Source organism: Gigantopelta aegis, chromosome 4 (assembly GCF_016097555.1).
Source record: "Gigantopelta aegis isolate Gae_Host chromosome 4, Gae_host_genome, whole genome shotgun sequence".
Classification (NCBI taxonomy): Eukaryota; Metazoa; Mollusca; class Gastropoda; order Neomphalida; family Peltospiridae; genus Gigantopelta; species Gigantopelta aegis.
Genome location: NC_054702.1, coordinates 108379407 through 108399237, shown reverse-complemented (window position 1 = coordinate 108399237; position 19831 = coordinate 108379407). Strand labels below are relative to the sequence as shown.

The following is a 19831-nucleotide window of genomic DNA, read 5'->3' as shown; positions in this document are numbered from 1 at the left end:
TTTAAAGTAAACACAAACCATTTATCTTGATTTATATCTGATGTGTATATTATGCAATTTGTATGCATATTTACATGTAATTTAGTTTAAAGTAAACACAAACCATTTACCTTGGCATCTGCTTTAATGTCGCTGTGGTGATTGATGAGTACCCTGTGGGTATGGACAGGTAATGTGATTTTGCTTCCGTTGTGCACACACTCACATACACTTGTAACACTGTAATAAATTTAGTTTTCCATTGCTGGTTAGGCAGTGGCATTGATCATCCCATAAATTAACGACTAGGAGGACACATTTGAAAATCATCTGTCCCAGGTATTACGGTAATTACTGGCGTATTACGGTAATTACTTGGTTATTACAGTAATTGCTGATTGGAATCGAGGACGCAATAGTGATGAAAGACTGGATAGGCAAATAAAGTTTAAGTTGTCTCATAGGATTTAACATTTCAACCTGAAAAGAAGTAGTGTACCTTTTATCTTTCATATATTCGTGACAGATGATATAAATAATTTGTTGATACCAAACTGGTTTAGTATCTACACCCCAAAATAATAATAGTTAAGGGATTGTTCATTTCTGACCTGACTTCAGTTACCCAGGTGAGAGTTGATCATGTCAAAATATTAATATTAGATGTTATCTCTATGGTTTAAATATGACAGTGGCATAGGAAGGTGCCAAAAAGTGGAGGGGGTGGGGGGTCGGCACACTTTTATATTTACACACTTTTACACTATTATAAAGCAAATATAAAGCAAAATATCTGAAAAGTGGGGGGAAGCACATGCCCCTGTTGCCGCCCACCCTCCCGTTTCCTACGCCAGTATATGATCATGCAAGTTCTAAAGATTTTATACATGGGTGTGAAGTCTCGTGTTTTAGAATGTCCTTGTGTTTTGGTAAATGGGGATCCTTGCTCAGTTATTTCCCCATGCAGGCTTGTGATAATGTCAGATAGGTTCCAAATTTAGCATTGATTGATTCATTTATCTAATATTCTGTATCATTTAAATTCCATGATCTGTGAACAACAATGCCTTTTGCATGTTGACATACTACTGGAAGTGGTGATTTGTGTGCATATAAAATAAAAATAAAAATAAAAAGTTGATAAACTTCATATACACTCATGTAGTTTATATGTTTGGCACTTGCAAAATGCATTTCTGATTTCTAAAATGAGGAATGAAGTAACTTTTCCTTTACCTTAAAAGTTTTGAAGTCTTTTTCATTACATCACTAAAACATTTGTCATACAGAAATAAAAATATTGGATCATGTAATTTGTGTGACTGAGTATAGTTTGTGACTGCTAGATAGTAATTAACCAAACACTTTGCTTTGTAAAGCCAAGTTAATGTGGTTTTTTAATTCTTGAACAAGCAATAAAGCAGTTGTAAACATAGTAAAATCTATTTTTGTATAACACATATTTTTGCTTCCATAATATTGGTGTAAAATCATTTGAATTTCTATCGACTTGAAGCTGTGAAGGTTGATAAAAACTCACATATTTCAATAAATCTACATTTATGACATAAAACAGTCTTTACTTCTTTTCCCTAATCATACAGTATTTGCATACAGCAATGATACAACAGAAATGGCCTGTTGCCTACAGTTTAGGCTGCTGTTAAAAAGAAATATGGTGTACTCAGTGTTTCTTGTACATATCGGTCATGATGGACAGTAAAACGACAGAGTAGATACAGTTTATACCTGCATATGAATTAGAAGTACCAGGATGACCAGAAACACCTATGATTTTCTGAAATTGATAATTTAGTTTAAGTAACAAAATTGTAAGTAACTATTAAAAAAAAAAAGTAATAGCCAAAAACTATTTTACATTGCCGCAAAGCTAGGGTCAATGCTTTAAAGTACAGTTTACAGGTAAGTAGTGCCAGTTGTTACCTGTATACAGACAAAACTGTGTTAAGCAGCCACCAAAGGCAGTGTAAAAAAAGGCCCTTTGAGACAGGTGACGGATGTAACAATATCATGAAGTTCACAATCTAAATGTCACAGTGCACTTTGTGATACATGCAAAGTGTTTGTAAAGTGGTTTCTAAATTGGTTCTTTTCGATTAGCTACAATATTTATCAAATTATTTAAATTTTATGTATGTAAAGTTTCTTTTGGACATCAATATATATATTAGATTATATTTGGTAGAATTTAATTTTTAACAACATTCTTTAACTGATCTTTTCTAACAAAGATTCCCGCAGTTCACATCTTAACAGCAGGTAAAGTATGACTAACATAAAACATGTTTCTTGTATTAACTATTGTTAATGTGTCACTTCTATATATAGCAAAACCACCACAAGCTGTTGTTCCTTTTATATCACTAAACAATGACAAGCTGGTGTTACTTTCAACCTATCAGTTCAAAACAGCATACTGCTCAGTCAGTAGGTTTTGTGTACAGTCAAACCTGCTCTAGCTGTATTAAACACACACCTGTGTTAAGAGGCCATATGATTAATAAAGTCCACAAGATGACAGTTTGAGAAAATGTGTTTATGATTTCATGTATATACCACTAGTTTAAATAGGGGATATAATTTGTTTGAGATGAGGTGAATGTTAATTAATTAACATGTTATTAATATGTTGTAGATCGCCCGCCCACAGATGTTTCTGAATGTCGGCACGGTTAAATGTCTGCGAAATATGCATGTCTTTGTTTACCTTCCGGTGACTGAAGTCGTAAATTGTTACGCATCAATTACTTCCGCTGCGCAATGCGTAACATGCCCTGTCTAAATGTATGGCATGTCTTCTGCCAATCGAAGGGCGCAGTGCATGTTCTGTAGTTTGAATGAGCCAATCATAGGGCTTATAAGCAAGTTCCTTTGTTTAATCCCAAAAAGCGGGCATTCATTTTCCGGCAGCGATAAAGCAACACGTTATCATAAGCGCTAAAGTTTTATCCCCACCCACCTCACCCTAATTCTGTTATTTAATTTTAGTTATTTAGTTTAGTGATTATGTAGTTATAGTTTGAGATGGAGGACCATAGTTCTAAAGTCCTATGTCATCTTTCACGACATTAGGTACGAGCATGTATAAATAAAACTATGGTCTATTACCCAAACCAAAATATGAATGTGTTGTTTATTCTAGTATATGGCATATATAATTTATCGCAAACAGTTGTTAATTATTGTGCTTATAGCCTGGATGGAATCTAGCTCAGTCGGTAGAGCACTCACCTGAGGTGCTTGCATCACAGGATCGAACCACCTGAGGGGATCCACTCTCTGATTTAGTTTTTCTACATCTAACTGGTATATCAAAGGCCATGCTATGTGCTCTCGTCATTGTTATTATAAAAGATCCCCTTCTGTTATTGGTAAAATGTAGCAAGACTCAAAAATAACCAAATGTTTAACATCCAATAGCCGATGATTAAAACCTCGATGTGCTCTAGTGGTGTCATTAAACATAAAAAAACCCACTTTTCTAGTGCATGTAGCCTTGCACAGTAAATCAGACAAGAACTTTATATGGTTATCTTCATTCACTAACATTTTGGACTTTAATAAGGAATTTTGTAAAACCATTCTGATGTCATGGCTCATTCATCATTGGATATAACATTCCCAAACACTGAACACTTTAATTAATGTAATTTTCTCATTAAGTTCATTGCATCAATATCTTGGTCATCAGACTTGATACACTGTTTCACCTTTACCTGGATCCACTTAGTAACTTGATCTATCATACAAATTTAATGTGTTTTTCCTTGTGCACCGCAGTGACCTCACGAGCGGGAATGACCAGTTGTTATCCTCTCTGGTGAACTTGTGTGTGCTAGGCAAGATGTTTGGCCAGACTTTAGGGAACTTTATGTATTCAAATAAATGACATTTTGGACACTGGCTACTGTGTGCTTAAGCATTTGACTAAAGCCTTGACAGAGTTTTAAAGATCAATAGATGTCAATATTAGCTTCTCCGTAAATCCAAACAGTTTAAAAAGTTAATTGAGAATACAGAATGTTAATCTTACCAAGGTGAAATTTGTTGCTTGACTTGCAGTTTGTAAATGTTTAGCATACATATTTTTATGACCGTGATATTAGCTTAGCATAAATAAAGGATAAGAAAAAAATCCTGTAAGATATTGTTTATATTACATGTCTTATTTTCCATTACTGCAGAAGATGTATGATAAAAAAACCACAGTTGTAAATTACAAGGTGTAAGCATTCTATTTATTATAATGCACTACAATATTTATGTATATGTCATTGAAATCCTTTTTTTCTTCTTCTTTTTTTGGGTGGGGGTGAAATAAGAGACTTGATTACTATAGTATTACTATAATTGTGTAAATGGTCTTAATTTCATAGCTATGACTAGACTTAAATTGGTTTAGACTAAAGTACATCTACTTCTAGTATAAGATGTCCTAGTAAAACACTGTCTAAACTTGAACATATGGGGAGATCTGCCAAATCACGCTGTTATAAATACTTGTATATACTGCAGTTTACATGCAACACTGCACTTAATACTGGTCTGGTCTTTTTTTATACTCTGCCAAAATACATTTAGATTTTTGGCCAGAATATATGTACCATTATAGATTTCATAATCCTATTAAATAGCTGCCATATTTGAACCAGACAGGGTTTTTCTCTTCGTCATTTTGTCAGTCATTAAACAAAGCCTAATTTAGTGTGGTTATTCTTAATATTGGTGGAATCTATTCCTATTTAATTGTGAGTACATTAAAACAATTGTTGAAAGAAATAATTTAAGGTGATGCAGTTTAATCCATGGGTGTACATGAAATTGACTATGAATTGTACTGGGGCAAATTCATTAAATGTTTTATTTAAACTTTTCCTCATACTATTTTGTTACATTATTTATTTATTATTTTAAAACATTATTCTATTTATTTATTCATTTATTCATTCATTCATTCATTCATTCATTCATTCATATTCTTTTGTACCCTGAAATGACTGACATTCATGAGATTCATCAGTTTGAAAACGTCATACAAATCTGAAAGAAATGAAAATATTTAAGTTGTGAAATGTGGAATACTGACAGTATTATTAATGTCAAGATGGCATGCCACTTTCTTTTCTTCTGACCTGTCTTGTTAATGAAGTCATGGTGGTGTTGGCACATCATTTCTCCTGACTCCATTGTTTTCGCGATCTGCGTGCACTGTTGTGTGTGATGTGAAGACCCTGCAGGCTCAACACGGACCAATGGCCGGATGTAACAGCAAAACACAAACACAATGACACTGGCTGGTCATCCCGGGATCTCTTTTCCATTTCCCTATTAAGACTTTCTCTCATTATCTCTGCCAGGTTATTTCCAAATCAAATCATGTTGGCTGGTAATTGGTCCACGGTTCCTCCTGGCACTTGTGACAGCTGACCAAGACTTCATTTACAGATCAATCAATTTATGTGAGGTCGAATTCTGATGTGTCCTCTCATTCAAGTGTGGAGCAGGTGTAATAAACATAAATTTACCACAGTCCATCGATTGCTTGATAAAAAATGCATTGTCTTATTGTCTTTTCCATCCCAACAATTAATGGCTTCAACACTTTGATGGCAAAAAGGAATTGATGTCCGTGTTGAACTGTTTGTTGGATAAATGAATAATCAGTTAGTGGTTTGGTTCACAGTTAGGTGATGATAAATTGATCTTTGCAATTCAGAAAGTTCAAGTTGAGGTTTTTGTTACATATGGTATGGCACAGTTTTATGTGTTCATTGTCTGAACTAATTAACCAGTTTATCATCATTTCTTATTTAGCAGAGTAATTTCCTGTTAAGTTAGTTATTAAAAAACATAGTAATTCACTTTTTGTTTCAAAATGGTTGAGGGCCAAAATAACAATTCGCACTAGCACTCATAACATGCAAAAACAGATGCCAGAATTGTAAATGAAGAATCATTAATGCCGATATTTTACATTTTATTCATTTCATTTTTTAAAAAGTATTTTTATGAAGTGAAGATTTTAATGCATTGTTTTTCTCAAATTAACATTTTGTGTCCTTAAAAAGATTTGTAAAAACATTTTCCAGTTGTAAAGAATTTTAACAGAAAACAAAGATATCAATAGAATTTGTTTTGATTTAGGGTGAAACCAATGCTTATGGTTTGAAAATTGATGGTAGGCAATAACCTACTCTCCAGAAATTATGTAGAACATTTACTCTCAGTATTAAATTCTCAGTAATTTTTAGTAAAACTAAATTAGCGATATCTGTGAGCAGTTTTTTGCCCATACATAAATCATTTTGTTTGAGCACACACGAGCGAGAAAATATTCACACCGATTCAGTTTGTAAACATTTATATTGCATGTACATTTCCACATATGGTACCATACAGTAAAGAACTGTGAACACAATCAGTCTTGAGTCCGGTGTGGTTCACTCTTTGGAGAATATCAGAGCATCAAATTTAATGTCCAAGTTTGAGACTAGCTGATCTTTCCCATACATTTTCACAATAAAGCATACTTGTGGAAAAGGAAGGGAAAATCTGAATGAATTGAGCAATTTACATTTACTTCTAAATTCTAAGTGATCCTAATTTAGATTATGATAGGTTTGTTCAAGAACTGGAGCATGCTGGAATTATTCTAATGGATGTCATATTTCTGCCAGATCTAGGTTAATTATTATATCTTTCTCTTGATCTTCATATCAGTTGACCATGTTTTGGTTTGATCAATGGGAAAATGGCACTCAATTGTAGATAAGTCGTCTCATGCCGAAATACGGAACGATACGTTATCGATTGTCATATCAATATCATAATTATACACACACACACAAAGCCAGCTGAACCAGATTCTGTACTCCAAGGGCAGGTCCTCTTCAACATGAGTTCACAACTAGACTATAAACATGGGTGGTACTCTATCAGCTACTTAGTCACAGGGATATGATTTTAGTTTCTTATGTCATTTCAACTTTTTGCATAAAATAATTTTCACAAAATAAATAGAATTTGATCTGAACTGCTGAAAAATTACATCTCTTTCAGGTAGTTTAAAAAAATTTCAAAAACCATTATCACATTCTTGTAGCCCACTTATTCCATTATTATATATAGTTTGCTCAAATATGTTTTGTCATTATTTCTGTCCTTATTATTGACAGAGAATACTACATCTTATACAAGATGGTTGTCATCCTAAATTTTCTTTTCATGGATCCTAAAAGCTTCTGAATATCTTCTGAAGTGACTTTTTAAAACAAATTTGTCTAAATATATGTAAAATAAATGTACACATAATGTAACTTCAAATTCAATTTAAAGCTAGTTATGTATTTTGTATTCTTCCAATAACTGATTTTGATAAGATTACAAAAATGTAATATGGAAATTTGAAAATAAAATCTTATAAGGGAAAATTAGTGAAAATTACTAAAGTTAAAATGTGAGGATGCCATTCTAAAATCCTCCAAAATGTTTTTTATTTCGAAATTGTGGAAGCATGGCAATTTCCATCTTGCTAAGATAATTTTTAGCTGATTATCTTATGGAATCCTGATAGAAGCAAAGTAATCATCAAATAATTAATTATTCTATTTTTTTAATTCCAGGATCTTCCCAGTGTTCCATTCAATGTAGGACACACGCTTCCATCCCTGGATGAACTTGACACCCCTGACTATGACAGCCAGTCCCCGAACTCCGGCGGCCGATCTCCGCGGTCTTGGCGAGGGGACCTGAGTGGTGAGGGATACGAGGAGCTGGATGACAGTCTCCTGTACCTGGGCCGGCGCTCTGACCTCGTTAGAGACACACCCAACCACCTCGACGTCAGCTACGGCAGCCTCTGCAAGAGGGCTTACCTCGACAAGAGCAGTGGAGACAGCGCCAACATCAGCGAGGCCGAATCCAAGATGGAGGATTCCCTGTCGGCAGACAATGCCAGCATCGTCGTGTCGCACAGCAGTGAGAGTGAGATGGACGTCGTCCAGAGGGTTCTATTCAAAACAGAAAACAGAGACATAGGTTAAAGTTGTTTAGGATTACGTTTATTTTATATATGTTTTAAGAAATTAATTTTACAAATTATGTGTTATGGCTGGAACAATGTGATGTTTTAAACGCAAAATGTTATTTTTAGAAATAAGAATCTGAGCTTCACAGTTAGATGAAGTCACTGGATTCCTGCATTGGGATTAACCAGAATTATTCAGGTGACTAGTTTTGACAACTATTGTCACCAGATTTGTACTGCTTCTTACAACATGAATCCAACATTTTTAAGTTATGCTTCTATTATTTTATAAAATAATTTATATCACATATATGTCAGCACTGCAAAAGAAAGTATTTCAAACCTTTTTCCTTGAAAACATGTCAGCTATTTTATCTCAGCATTAACAATGTAATTGTCTATTTTCAGGATACAGTAGTGAAAGTCACTCCAACGATGAGACGGAGCTGATGCGTATTCACAGCATGTTGGAGAACCGGTACCCAGGGAAGTGTGAGGTTGCCAGCGACTCTCCCTGCAGTGACCGGAGTCCGCTCACCGAGAGGAAACACGTGAACTTCAACAGCAGACACAACAACTACTACATGTACAGCATGGTACCCGTCGACATCGAATCTACCGACAAGACAACGGACGAGGATGTGGTGGGCTCCAACAATGGGAAGCTGGACAGCTTCCCAGCCGCTGTGACAGTGAGCAGCAAGGAGGAGGTGCCCATGGAGAAGTTCACCTGCTCCGTGAATTCTGGACGGATGGATCTGGAGATTGACGACACACTGAAAGCCTTTCTGAACGGAGGCTCGAGTAGCCAGTCGTCTGAGGTGGAAGGAGGAACCGACCCTCAGGAGAAGATAAAGATTCTGATAGAAAAGGTAGAAGATCTGGTGAGAACGAGTCCGGTGAAGATTGGGGTGGTTCCATCGCCGGTCAAGGAAGTGCGGTCCATCGGCTGTAACACTGTGAGTTCGTGTGATGCCAGCGGGGAGGAGGCTAGCTGTGAGGAGACCGACGACCACAATAGTGAGGATGACGAGTTCTCCACCGCCAGTGATGACATCGGCACCACGGCCACTGATGACAACACGGAGACCCTGTTTGACAGCGTCATCGGTCTGGATTACACATCTGATTCCAAGAACACCAGCTACGAGAATGTGTCCTTCTCTCAGCAAACTGCGGAAGTGCTGAACAATGTCCGACTGAGGGACCAGATGGGGCCGAGGAAGCTGAAAGACCGTCCATGGAGTGTTATAGAGATGCAGGAATTCACGAAAATGTTGGACTCGCAGCCATATTCCACCTCTGAAAGTGCTATTGATCGTATCACCCATTCCCCATCGAAACATAAATCACAGTTTTTATACCCCGAAAGAGCAGCAACAGTGCCACGGCAGAAGCATGCCCCCCAAACTTTCCAACGATCTCTTTCAATGTCTGAGCAGACATCTCCGAGAGCAGCTAAGCGCAAACTGCGATACTCGTCCACACAAAACAAAACGTCCGCTGTGTCTGGCGCAGACTCAAATGTTTCAGTGCCTTCCATTGAGTGGAGTAGCGAGGATGATGTAGCACACCCGGTCAGCGAGACGGACGATATGGTGGACAGGTTTCAGTTAACCCAGGTCAAGTCCAGCAGTGGGGCATCCTCCAGTAGCTGCGAGTCTGACACGTCAGGTTGGTGCTGTTACCAGTGACTAGAGTTTTGTGTCAATTCTACATATGTTTGTCCTTGGATCTTATCTTTTCTCCCATCCCTAGCCATGACATCAGCCCATGTGGAATAAATCGGTCTTGCATGACCACGTGATTTCTGTTGTTTGAGCTGATATTAACATTGGGTGACATCACATAAAAGGCAAAATAACGCAAGAAATGCTTTTTATATTTCATGAAAACAAGGAAACCTGCTGTCATAATGAAATTATACTATCATTTTCGGATTATACTTTTAGTATAAACCATTTTTGGGTACAGTTATGATTATTTTATTGTAAGATTAAAAAAAGAAAAAAAGTAGGCTTTTTACGTTTTCCCAAAATGCTTGTTTTTCATCTTTTGGATGGGAGAAAAATAATCCTCCATTATGTATCCATGTGGGACAGGGCTATTCCACCCTCAGGTACATAATATGATGTCAGGGACTCAGCAAGCCTTGTCCCTGACAACAAATTGTGTATCCATGGGTGGAATAGACCTGTCTACTAATCCAACAGGAGTGGGGTACGGTTATGTCTCCATCTGTCTGTCCATTCGTCTGTCAGTCTGTCCCACATTTAGTTTTTGCAATGCCTCAAGATATGAATCATAAATTTTGTATATAGCTTCATCATGTAGAGCTACAGATCAGGGGCCTAATTCACAAAGGTCTCTTAGGCTCTGTTAGACAACAAAGCATCCTCTTTTCAAGTCTTTTAGCATTGCACTGCGAGATCGCAAAGTTGCAAGAATTTTGTAAATTAAGATCCAGGCTTGAGTTTCATGGGGATTTGCCTATGTTTGACAGAGTTATTGTCCTTGAACTTAGGAGATGGAAAAAAATTTGGACTCGTTAGGGAATATGTATTGCTTTAGCAGTAATATCATAATGCTTGTTTTATAAGGTATCATTAAACCTTTTATATGCCTATTTCTGTTTACAAAATGAGCAGTAAAGTAAAGTCTGCTATAATCAGCACTTTTTATAACAACTCTGATGATAGTTGGTCAAATACAAAGGCCTGTGTTATTCCTTCGTATAACGGTCACCTGCACTTAAAGACCACATGCTTGTAAAGGCATTATTTTATGTATAACCTTTATGGACAAGTATGACTAAAATATTTTCTAATGATAACATTTGTCAATTAGAGTTGATTTGTTATAAGTAATGAGCCTAACTGGGGTCATTGCTTTTAAATAACGAACTGAGGGGTTGTTTTAAATTCCTTATATTTTGTGTTCTCGCAGATGATTATCTCACTCCACCCATGGATCCCCCAACATCCGAGAATGAAGACATTCTCAACAGTACTGGTTCATTTTCCGAGAACGCGTGGGATAATTATCAGGTGAGAAAATGTATACATGGTCTGTCAAATTTTTTATTTTTACAAGTGAAAATATATTAATTAAACTAGACCAATTATGAATATTACATTGTTAATTAAAAACCTCAACTGAATACCATTTATTTTCTTAGTTTATGGTAGAAAAGATATTTCATACAACAGCATTCTGGGTTTTTTAATAATTTATTCTGTCCATGCTTTATACTGTTTCTAATGTAATATTTTATAAACTTTGTTAATGCCATAGTAATTTGAATCCATGATTAGTGTGTTTACAAGTGTTTGTCATGTTTGCTCAGGCCCCGTTGTACCCGAGTGTGAGCGAGGATCTGACTGAGGAGAAAATACACTGGGAGCCCATCGACGAGATGGAGTTTGATGAAGAGATCCACTTGGACGGGCATCGGTCTAGCATTCTGGGTGATGCCATCGCAAAACGAGCCACGTCGGAGAAGCGCAAGGCTAAATTGACGGTGAGTGGCAGACTAAGAGGTGATTACTTTTCTACAGATACTGGCAGTTTATAGTGGTATGATTGATGGTGTCATTGTAAGAGTAAAGTTAACGTTTTGTTGAAACATGAACATATTTGAGTTGCTCAGAGTCTGTGTATACATGAGAACATCTTAAGAAGCACAATAAATTGACTGTTAGAGATTGTTCTATGGAATGAAGTGATACAGTTTAAATTGATTTTAGGTGTGTTCCAGATTTCATTACATGATTGGGGAGGGGGGATGCAGGCAGAGTATTTTTTGCATTATGTAGATTTCTTCAGTGAAGTGTACATTTAAAATTTCTGTCCTCAAACTATTTTCTCCCCTTCTCAGCTGCATATATTTATTGATTATACACATAGTCATCCCATTTTTATGTTAAACAGTATATATAAAAATTAAAATTTGAACCATGTATGCAGAAAAGATATGACAGACCAACCAAACATAAAATACTTATTTATTACTATTGCAGATGGCGGGATCGGGTCACCATGATGACAGTGACTCTGACATGGAGGATTTCCACTACATTCTAGATCAGTCGTGCATGCAGCTCAAACTAGCTGACCAGTCACTGAAGAAGAAACGAAAAAATTCCATGGGCACCCATCTTCACCTCACCCCAGCTAAATATGTAAGTTATTCACAATAGTTTATTCAAATATGTAACTTCTAAATATGTAAGTCATTAACCACAGTTTTAATCCGGCACCTCAACCCATCCAATTGAACTATTCGCCTTAACCTAGTAAATATGTAAGTTATTCACTTAGCCTGGTCAATGATGTTAATTATTTACATCTAAATGCCACTTAGTCACCTGGGCCCATATTTTCGAAGGTATCTTGGTGCTACAAATTGTAAAATCATCGTAAGTTATGACATCACTACGGTGTGCTGTAGTGATGATTTTATGATTTCATGGTGCTAAGATAGCTACGAAATGACAACATCATCTAAAATATTAATGGTATTTTTTTGTTCATGTTTTATTGTTTAGGCTGAGATCATAGCAACGTGTGAGACAAACATCCGATGTCTGAAAAGTATCTCAGCCCACCTCGACTCCAAGGATGTCACAGAGAAAGATGTTCTCAAGATGCAGGGTAAGTTCTCCATTAGGTTCTCCATCTCTAACAAACCAAGATGTTCTTAAGATGCAGGGTTAGTTCTCATTAAGTTCTCCATCTCTAACAAAATGAGATGTACTCAAGATGTAGGGTTAGTTCTCCATTAGGTTCTCCATCTCTAACAAACCGAGATGTTCTCAAGATGCAGGGTTAGTTCCCCAGTAGGTTCTCCATCTCTAACAAACCGAGATGTTCTCAAGATGCAGGGTTAGTTCTCCACTCCAGTAGGTTCTCCATCTCTAACAAACCGAGATGTTCTTAAGGTGCAGGGTTAGTTCTCCATTAGCTTCTTCATCTCTAACAAATCGAGATCTAGCTAAGTGGTAGAGCACTTACCTGAGACAGAGCCATATTACTGCACAGGCACACTTGGTCCAGGCCAAGGGCACCACATTTAAGGGTGTGGCAAAATCTTGTAAATATTAGTGGCCTAAGTGTGCCAAATACATCTCTGGTGTGATGGATGGCAGATCAGTTGCTTTTTATGGACTTGTTTTTGTGGGTTTTTTTTTTTATCTCAACCAATGGCCCATGACTGGTACATTAAAGACCATGGTATGCACTGTCCTGTGGGAAAATGCATATAAAGATCACTTAAACCTTTTGGTAGGAATAGCCTCTGTTGTGACACCTTTTCTTTAAAACTATTTAGATCATGTCAAAAGAATCATATGTTAGACACAACAAACTGGTTTAAAATGTCCTGAGGTGTTTACAAATATGCTTCTCCTTTTGTTGTATCTTTTTAAGGATTGTCTGTTATTTCTTTTACGTTCATCAGAATACAAAAATTGTGAATCGGCGAACATTCTCATATAAGTTTGCGATAATTTTTTTGGTTCATACCCAGATGAACAAAAAAGAAATAACAGACAATCCCTATAATTAAATTTAAAACATACTTATCAATAATAACTTTAAAAGTTCTTATTTTATTTGGAATTATTTTTGTTTCATAAACAAGGCTCAATAAGACATCTTGCCCGTATAAAATGACATCATCAGATATGACGTTCCCTAACGACGTAATTTTTACGTTAATCGAGAAATGAACAAACTGCCATTCCTTTGTCTGGACAAATGGGATGAAGATATATTGTAATATATGTAATGGAAATTTAAGTTTGAACACAAGTATCTTTTTCTTTGCTTATTACATCAATCTTTAATCACCATTTGTATATAACACCATAATTGTCAACATGTTGGGGTTTATTTTTTAGATCTTTGAAGTACAAACAGTCAGGTAATTCTTTATAGTTGAAAATCATGCCACTGATATGTAGTAAATAAGTGTATTTAATGATATTCAGATTTGCTGTATCAGTGGGAGAAGTTGCAGGCTCTGGCATCCGAGAGGCAGGTGCAGTCCACCCAGCTGGCATCCATTTTGTCATCAATGTCGGCCATTAAAAAGAGGCAGCAGGAAGTAGCAACATATGTTCACACTAAGAAGTTCAGTTCTGCTAAGGAGCTGGAGGCACTTGTTGAAAAATTGAAGGTATGGGTAATATTATAATTCATAGAGGAAAAAAACCTTTTAATTTTTAATTGTTTTTTAAATAACCTTATAAGTTTAACATCATATCAGTGCATCTGCAGTAAGAGGCAGTCAATAATCAAAGTTAAAGATGCCCTGGAATATTCTGGAAATCCTACGGGTTTTAGTACTACTTGAAACCTGTTCTTTCCTTTGTTCTTTAATAAAAGGTTAATCTTTAACTTTTCTCACTTTTTTTTTTTTTTTTTTTCTTTTTCTTTTTTTTATTATTATTTTGGTCAGATAATTTTTCTGATCAAGTAAACTTTTACTTTGTTTTAATTTTAAAAATCTTTAAACAATTTTGTCTGTAAAAAAATTTGTTTTGACATCAGGAGCAGCAGGTGAGTCTGGAGAAAGAGCAGCAGGCCACCAGTGAAGTAGCGGGGATGCTGGAGGAGTTTGGAGAGCAGTATCCTGCCATCCCACTCAAGAAGTTCATTGAAGAGCTGGCTGACATAGAGGAAGCTAATAGTCGCCTTCAAATCAGGTATACCAAATGTTTGACATCCAGTAGTCAATGATTAAGTAATCAATATGCTCCAGTGGTTTCGTTACACTAAACAAACTTTAAACTTTTCAAACCAGGTAATCTTTAGACTTATTATTAGTGTTTTTTACTATGTTTTAAGTAATAAACACAAATTAGTGTTAATGTTTTTATTCAAGAATTAAAATAAACAAATCATTTGATAAAATGAATATGAAGCAGTTTGTGAAAGTAATGACCAATTTATTTTTTTAAATACTAAAATGAAATGGAAATAAATATTCAAAATATTTCATATTTTATAATCTACATTACACAAAGTGAAATAGTCTTTATACTTTCAACCTGATACATCAATATTGCATATATCAATTACCAAGCAAAGGTAAACCAAGAATTGTGCTAAATTTGTAGTCTAGTATCTATGTACTAGACTGCAAATTTAGTCCAATTCTGTGAATCCCAGAATTTGTTTTGGAAGTGTAAGATTATGAGATGGACTCCCAAAATATCTAGATTATATCATTTTAAAAATTCCCAAATTCAGTACCTGGATATGTTTTGTCTAATTGTGTTTTGTTTCTTTCAGTGTGGTGCTACAGTTGTCCGAGCAAAGTGCAATGCTTAAGAACTGGTATAAATACCTCGAGTGCCGTCATGAACTTGAAAGTCTTGTTTCTCAAGATAGAGAGCGCCTGCAGAAATTAGTATGTCAGCGAGATAATGGCCGACGTGTTCAACACAAGGATTTAATTGCAGAACTAGAGGTATGATTGTTGTACAAGGTGCAGTATTAAACATTTACACCATCTTCATCTAGCTCTCATGTACTCTGAAAATGCTGAAATTTAGCTTTTTTACTTTTATTGAGTAACTCTAATTGTTAAAAATATACTTTTACAGAGATTTAAAAGTAACATTAAACAGAAAATATTACAACTTTGAAGATGAACAAAGTTGTTAGCTTGATTATAGAAACATTATTCAGTAGTTTGCACATTAGTCAGTTTTCTTAGAGATTTCCTCTCTAAGACTAAAAATTACCAAATGTTTGACATCCAATAGCAGATGATTAATGAATCAATGTGCTTCAGTGGTGTTCTTAAACAAAACAAACTTTACTTTACTTTACTTTACTTTACTTTACTTAAAAAATACAGTATACAATTTTTTCTTTACTGTAACTGTGTGGTCTCCATTCATAAGTATACTTAGACACATTTTTATTTGATAACTTCATGTAAGATATATTTTATGTCTTACTCTCACAGAATCTACAGGGCAGTTTAGGACTTTATGAGTGTAAGCTAGAAAACATCCAGTCATTGCGATGTGAGCTGCAGAGTTCTTCTGATGAGGAAACCCAGAAAGACTTCCTTGCATCACTGGCGGACCTGCGTAACCAGCTGTTTGTGTTCACGAAGACGTGCCGTGAGACGAAGCGTGACGTGGAGGATGAGGAGGATCTTGGGTTAGAGGAGACACAAATCGGACAACTCGCCATGTCCGCGGCAACCCTGCGCGAAAAGATCATTAGGAGAAACAAGCTGTGAGTGAAGTCGATACAAAATGTTTAATTTTTTATTTAATTTTGTTTTAATTTTTTTTAGTGTCTATGCAGCATGCACCAATGAGATTTTCTGTCTGACTATCTGATTGCATCAGTATTTGGTTAAAGTTGAGATATCTATTATTTAATTTAATTTTAATTTGTTGGTTTATATGCAGCATGTAACAGTGAGCTTTTCTGTCTGACCCAGCATCAGTATTTGGTTAAAATTGAGATCCAAAACTTGTTTTGTCTCCGAGTTTGAAGACACCATTCTTCCATTTGGTAGTTATATTTTGTCTGCGTTCAACATAACTTGAAACCAAAAAGTATCTGTATTGATTTTCAGTAAATGATTTAACAGTAAATCTATTTCTTTTTACATGTAATAAATTATTATTATTAATAAATGAGGACAAGAATCTTTAATGTAAACCATTTCATAAAAAGTGTTCTATTTTTCAGAGACCCTGAAGATTTGTCGTACCAGGTGATCTCCAAACATTCAAGGGACACCACTTCACGTTCCTGGCTTCGATCCGCACCTCTGCAGTTCACTGCCCTTGCTTTACTAGCAGGAATGGTGTACTTAATGGACTCTGATATTGTAGACAAGTTCTTCAATTTCTCAATACGTATTTCACCCGAACTGAGATACGTCAATGGTCCACCTCCATTCTGAAGATATCTACCCGGTATATTGCACAGTATATAATACTTAAAGAAAGGCAACTGTCCAGCAGTTGACAAAGGTATAGCAGCTAGGCCCTCGAACACTGGTTGCTGATGCAGGCCCTGGATAAGGGGAGATAAACAAGAATGTAAATAGCATGGTCAAGCAAAAGAAAGTCCAGACGTCCTGAATGGTGACATACAGAGAATGCAACGTAATGTACATAGCACTAAGGGAATCTTATTGCATAATACCAGTGATCAGGCACAGAAGAGCTGGTAGTGTCTAAAGGACATCAAATTAAATGGCATCAGGCCTAAGAGTCTGAAGTTGGCATGATTCTTATTGGATCTTTTGAAGTAGGCACCTACTTGATGGACAGTAGGGTATATCGGTTGAAATTGTTGGGGGAGGGGATAGACTTTGGTGTAATGCCAAAAACTACATTGATCTAATAATAAAAATGGAGTGCTAAAATACATGAAGATCATGTCATTAGAATGTGGGATGAACGTTGTAGAGAAATAATTATTTCTAATATTATTACAGATAGTGCCTATTGGAAATCAGTTCACTCTTGTAATTACAGCGTACAGAAATCTCTCGTTTGTGGGAAGAGATGTGTTGATTTGTTATATCTGTGTACAGTTATGGCTTTGAAAAATCAATGATTAGACAAGTTGCTGTCAATAGTTTAAAGATAATCAGTAATATGTTTTTGGCACCAAATTTATAGACCAATAAGCATCACATGAGGTCAAACTATTTGAATTTGGAAAAAAATATTGGAAGTGTTTTCATAGTATACAGAAGGATCTTGTTTGTTACAAAAATGTGTGTTACACATTTTACAGTTGGTCAAGCAATTTAAAAAAAAAAGACATTTAAAACTGGCAATTATTATGTTTTGTTGAGAAACTCTTCATATGGGTAATACATGTATATTATTGTTTCAGTATGAAAAATTACCATATACTAAATACATTATAATGTCTTTAAGTTTGGTGCCAAAAAATAATTGCCTGTAGTCCGTCCCATCATTCCACAAAAATTATTTTTGTAAATACTTTTAGTTTGATTTGATGTAAAAAAAATAAAAATAATAATATTTTGGAAATAAAATACAAAAATTAGTTTTGTGTGAATTTAGAAAACATTTGGCTCGTAAATAAATAAAGTGTTTGAAATGTTCTAATATGAGAAAAGGCATTCCCTGTGGGACGGACTATAAATGGATTTGCCAATTCTTAGCTTTTTAACTTCCTTATGGCTAAGAGTAACATATCCTTGCCATTTTCCTCTATTTCAGATAATAGGGTTTTTTAAATAAGTGAATATTTATGTACAAATAGCATGCTGTGCTCTAGAACATGAGTTTATATCATTGTTCACAGTATATCAGGGATGTGATACTAAGCAGTAAAAAAAAATTAAATGATTCTTTTTTTAAAGCTGGAATATCTGTACCATACCAAGTAAAGGTAACTTTTTAAGAATCAAATCCAGTCTATTTTGTGAAAACTATTTTATGCAAATAAAGCTGAAATCGGACAAAAAGCTGAAAATTCACATCCCTGTATATGTACATAATCTGGTATTATGTATTGGTATATTAGAGATTTGATATTATGTATTAGTAATGATTTACTCTGACAGATACAAATGAAACTTGGTACGTGGACAGTAGATCAGAATGTTTTTAACTGTGCATTCAGAATCTGCATTCACTTTAAGTTGGGTGTTATTATAACCTAACAATGTAAAATATAGTCAGATCTGTCATAAAACCTAGATTTAATGTAAATATCAAAATGATTTATACCAAACTCAATGATAGGTCGGTTATTACAAATACCTGTATTGTCGCATTGTATTATGTCGACTGTATAAAAATACAAGGTTTTGTTAAACGTTCTTAAGCTGGTGTGTTAATAAACATGAGAGAAAGGACATACCATGTTTAGGATACCGATAAATGATTGCAAGTTGCATTCATCTCAGTTCCTATAATGACCATGACGGTGTCTTTATCAGTCATACGGATTACTAAACTACTACTGCTCGTAACCATGGAAGCAGTATTACGTGTACTGAAGAGCGGTTATTTACAAGGACATTTCTCAGATTGAAGTAATGTTAGAAGGACCTAACAAAAAATATGGACACTCATTTGATGTGTACTATGTGAATCTAAGAAAAGAATATGGGACTTTGTGGACATTTTAAAATACCTACACAGTGTGATTCTAATCTTGCTATTGTGACAAGGTAGCAGGATAAAGGAACACATCTAATGGTATGAAGATGCCATGGTTTTAAACCAAGGCACTAATTCATAATAATCTGTTGGTGTTTTGCTATATGAAGATTTTGAAGCAGGTTGGTATGTACAGTAGGGTATTCACAATGGTTAATGCAATATTAAGTCAACATTTTTGTTTTAAAGTTAAAATTATTTAAAATAAAACAAATTTAACTCCAAAAATCCAGGGGAAAATACATAACTGGAGAAAAACTACACCTTTTGGATACCCTCTGTTGGATTAAATTGACCGTGTAAATGTCTAATGTTTTGACCATATGACTGCATTAGATAAAATATTAATTTTACCTGGTTGCATGGGTTAAGCTGAAGCTGCCATACTGTGTAGAAAAAGGTAGCCAGTCTACCTATAGCAAATTACCAGCATATAATTATCATTTTAATACATGTACATATTTACTATGGTCTGTGGGTTTTATTGTTTTACACCCCATTAATTTATAGCACTAAGCTATGATTAGAACCCATAAATAACGACACTATCTTTAGATTTTAAGACACTTCGGTATATATTTGTATAATGATAGGGCAGCTGTTTTCTTAACATTTAAAG

At 35.2% G+C, this 19831-nt stretch overlaps 1 protein-coding gene across 1 annotated transcript in view; it reads left to right on the top strand.

Moving 5' to 3' along the window:
• Positions 1–18907, top strand: part of LOC121371719 — a 108558-nt gene extending 89651 nt beyond the window's left edge. Inside the window, exons 7-17 of the mRNA XM_041497816.1 lie at positions 7623–8037; positions 8435–9700; positions 10973–11073; positions 11373–11546; positions 12046–12207; positions 12574–12679; positions 14017–14204; positions 14579–14733; positions 15323–15500; positions 16005–16282; positions 16748–18907. Coding sequence (XP_041353750.1) covers positions 7623–8037; positions 8435–9700; positions 10973–11073; positions 11373–11546; positions 12046–12207; positions 12574–12679; positions 14017–14204; positions 14579–14733; positions 15323–15500; positions 16005–16282; positions 16748–16964 — 3240 coding nt within the window. The 3' untranslated portion in view covers positions 16965–18907. The remainder of the gene's footprint in view (positions 1–7622; positions 8038–8434; positions 9701–10972; positions 11074–11372; positions 11547–12045; positions 12208–12573; positions 12680–14016; positions 14205–14578; positions 14734–15322; positions 15501–16004; positions 16283–16747) is intronic.
• Positions 18908–19831: the final 924 nt, after the last annotated feature.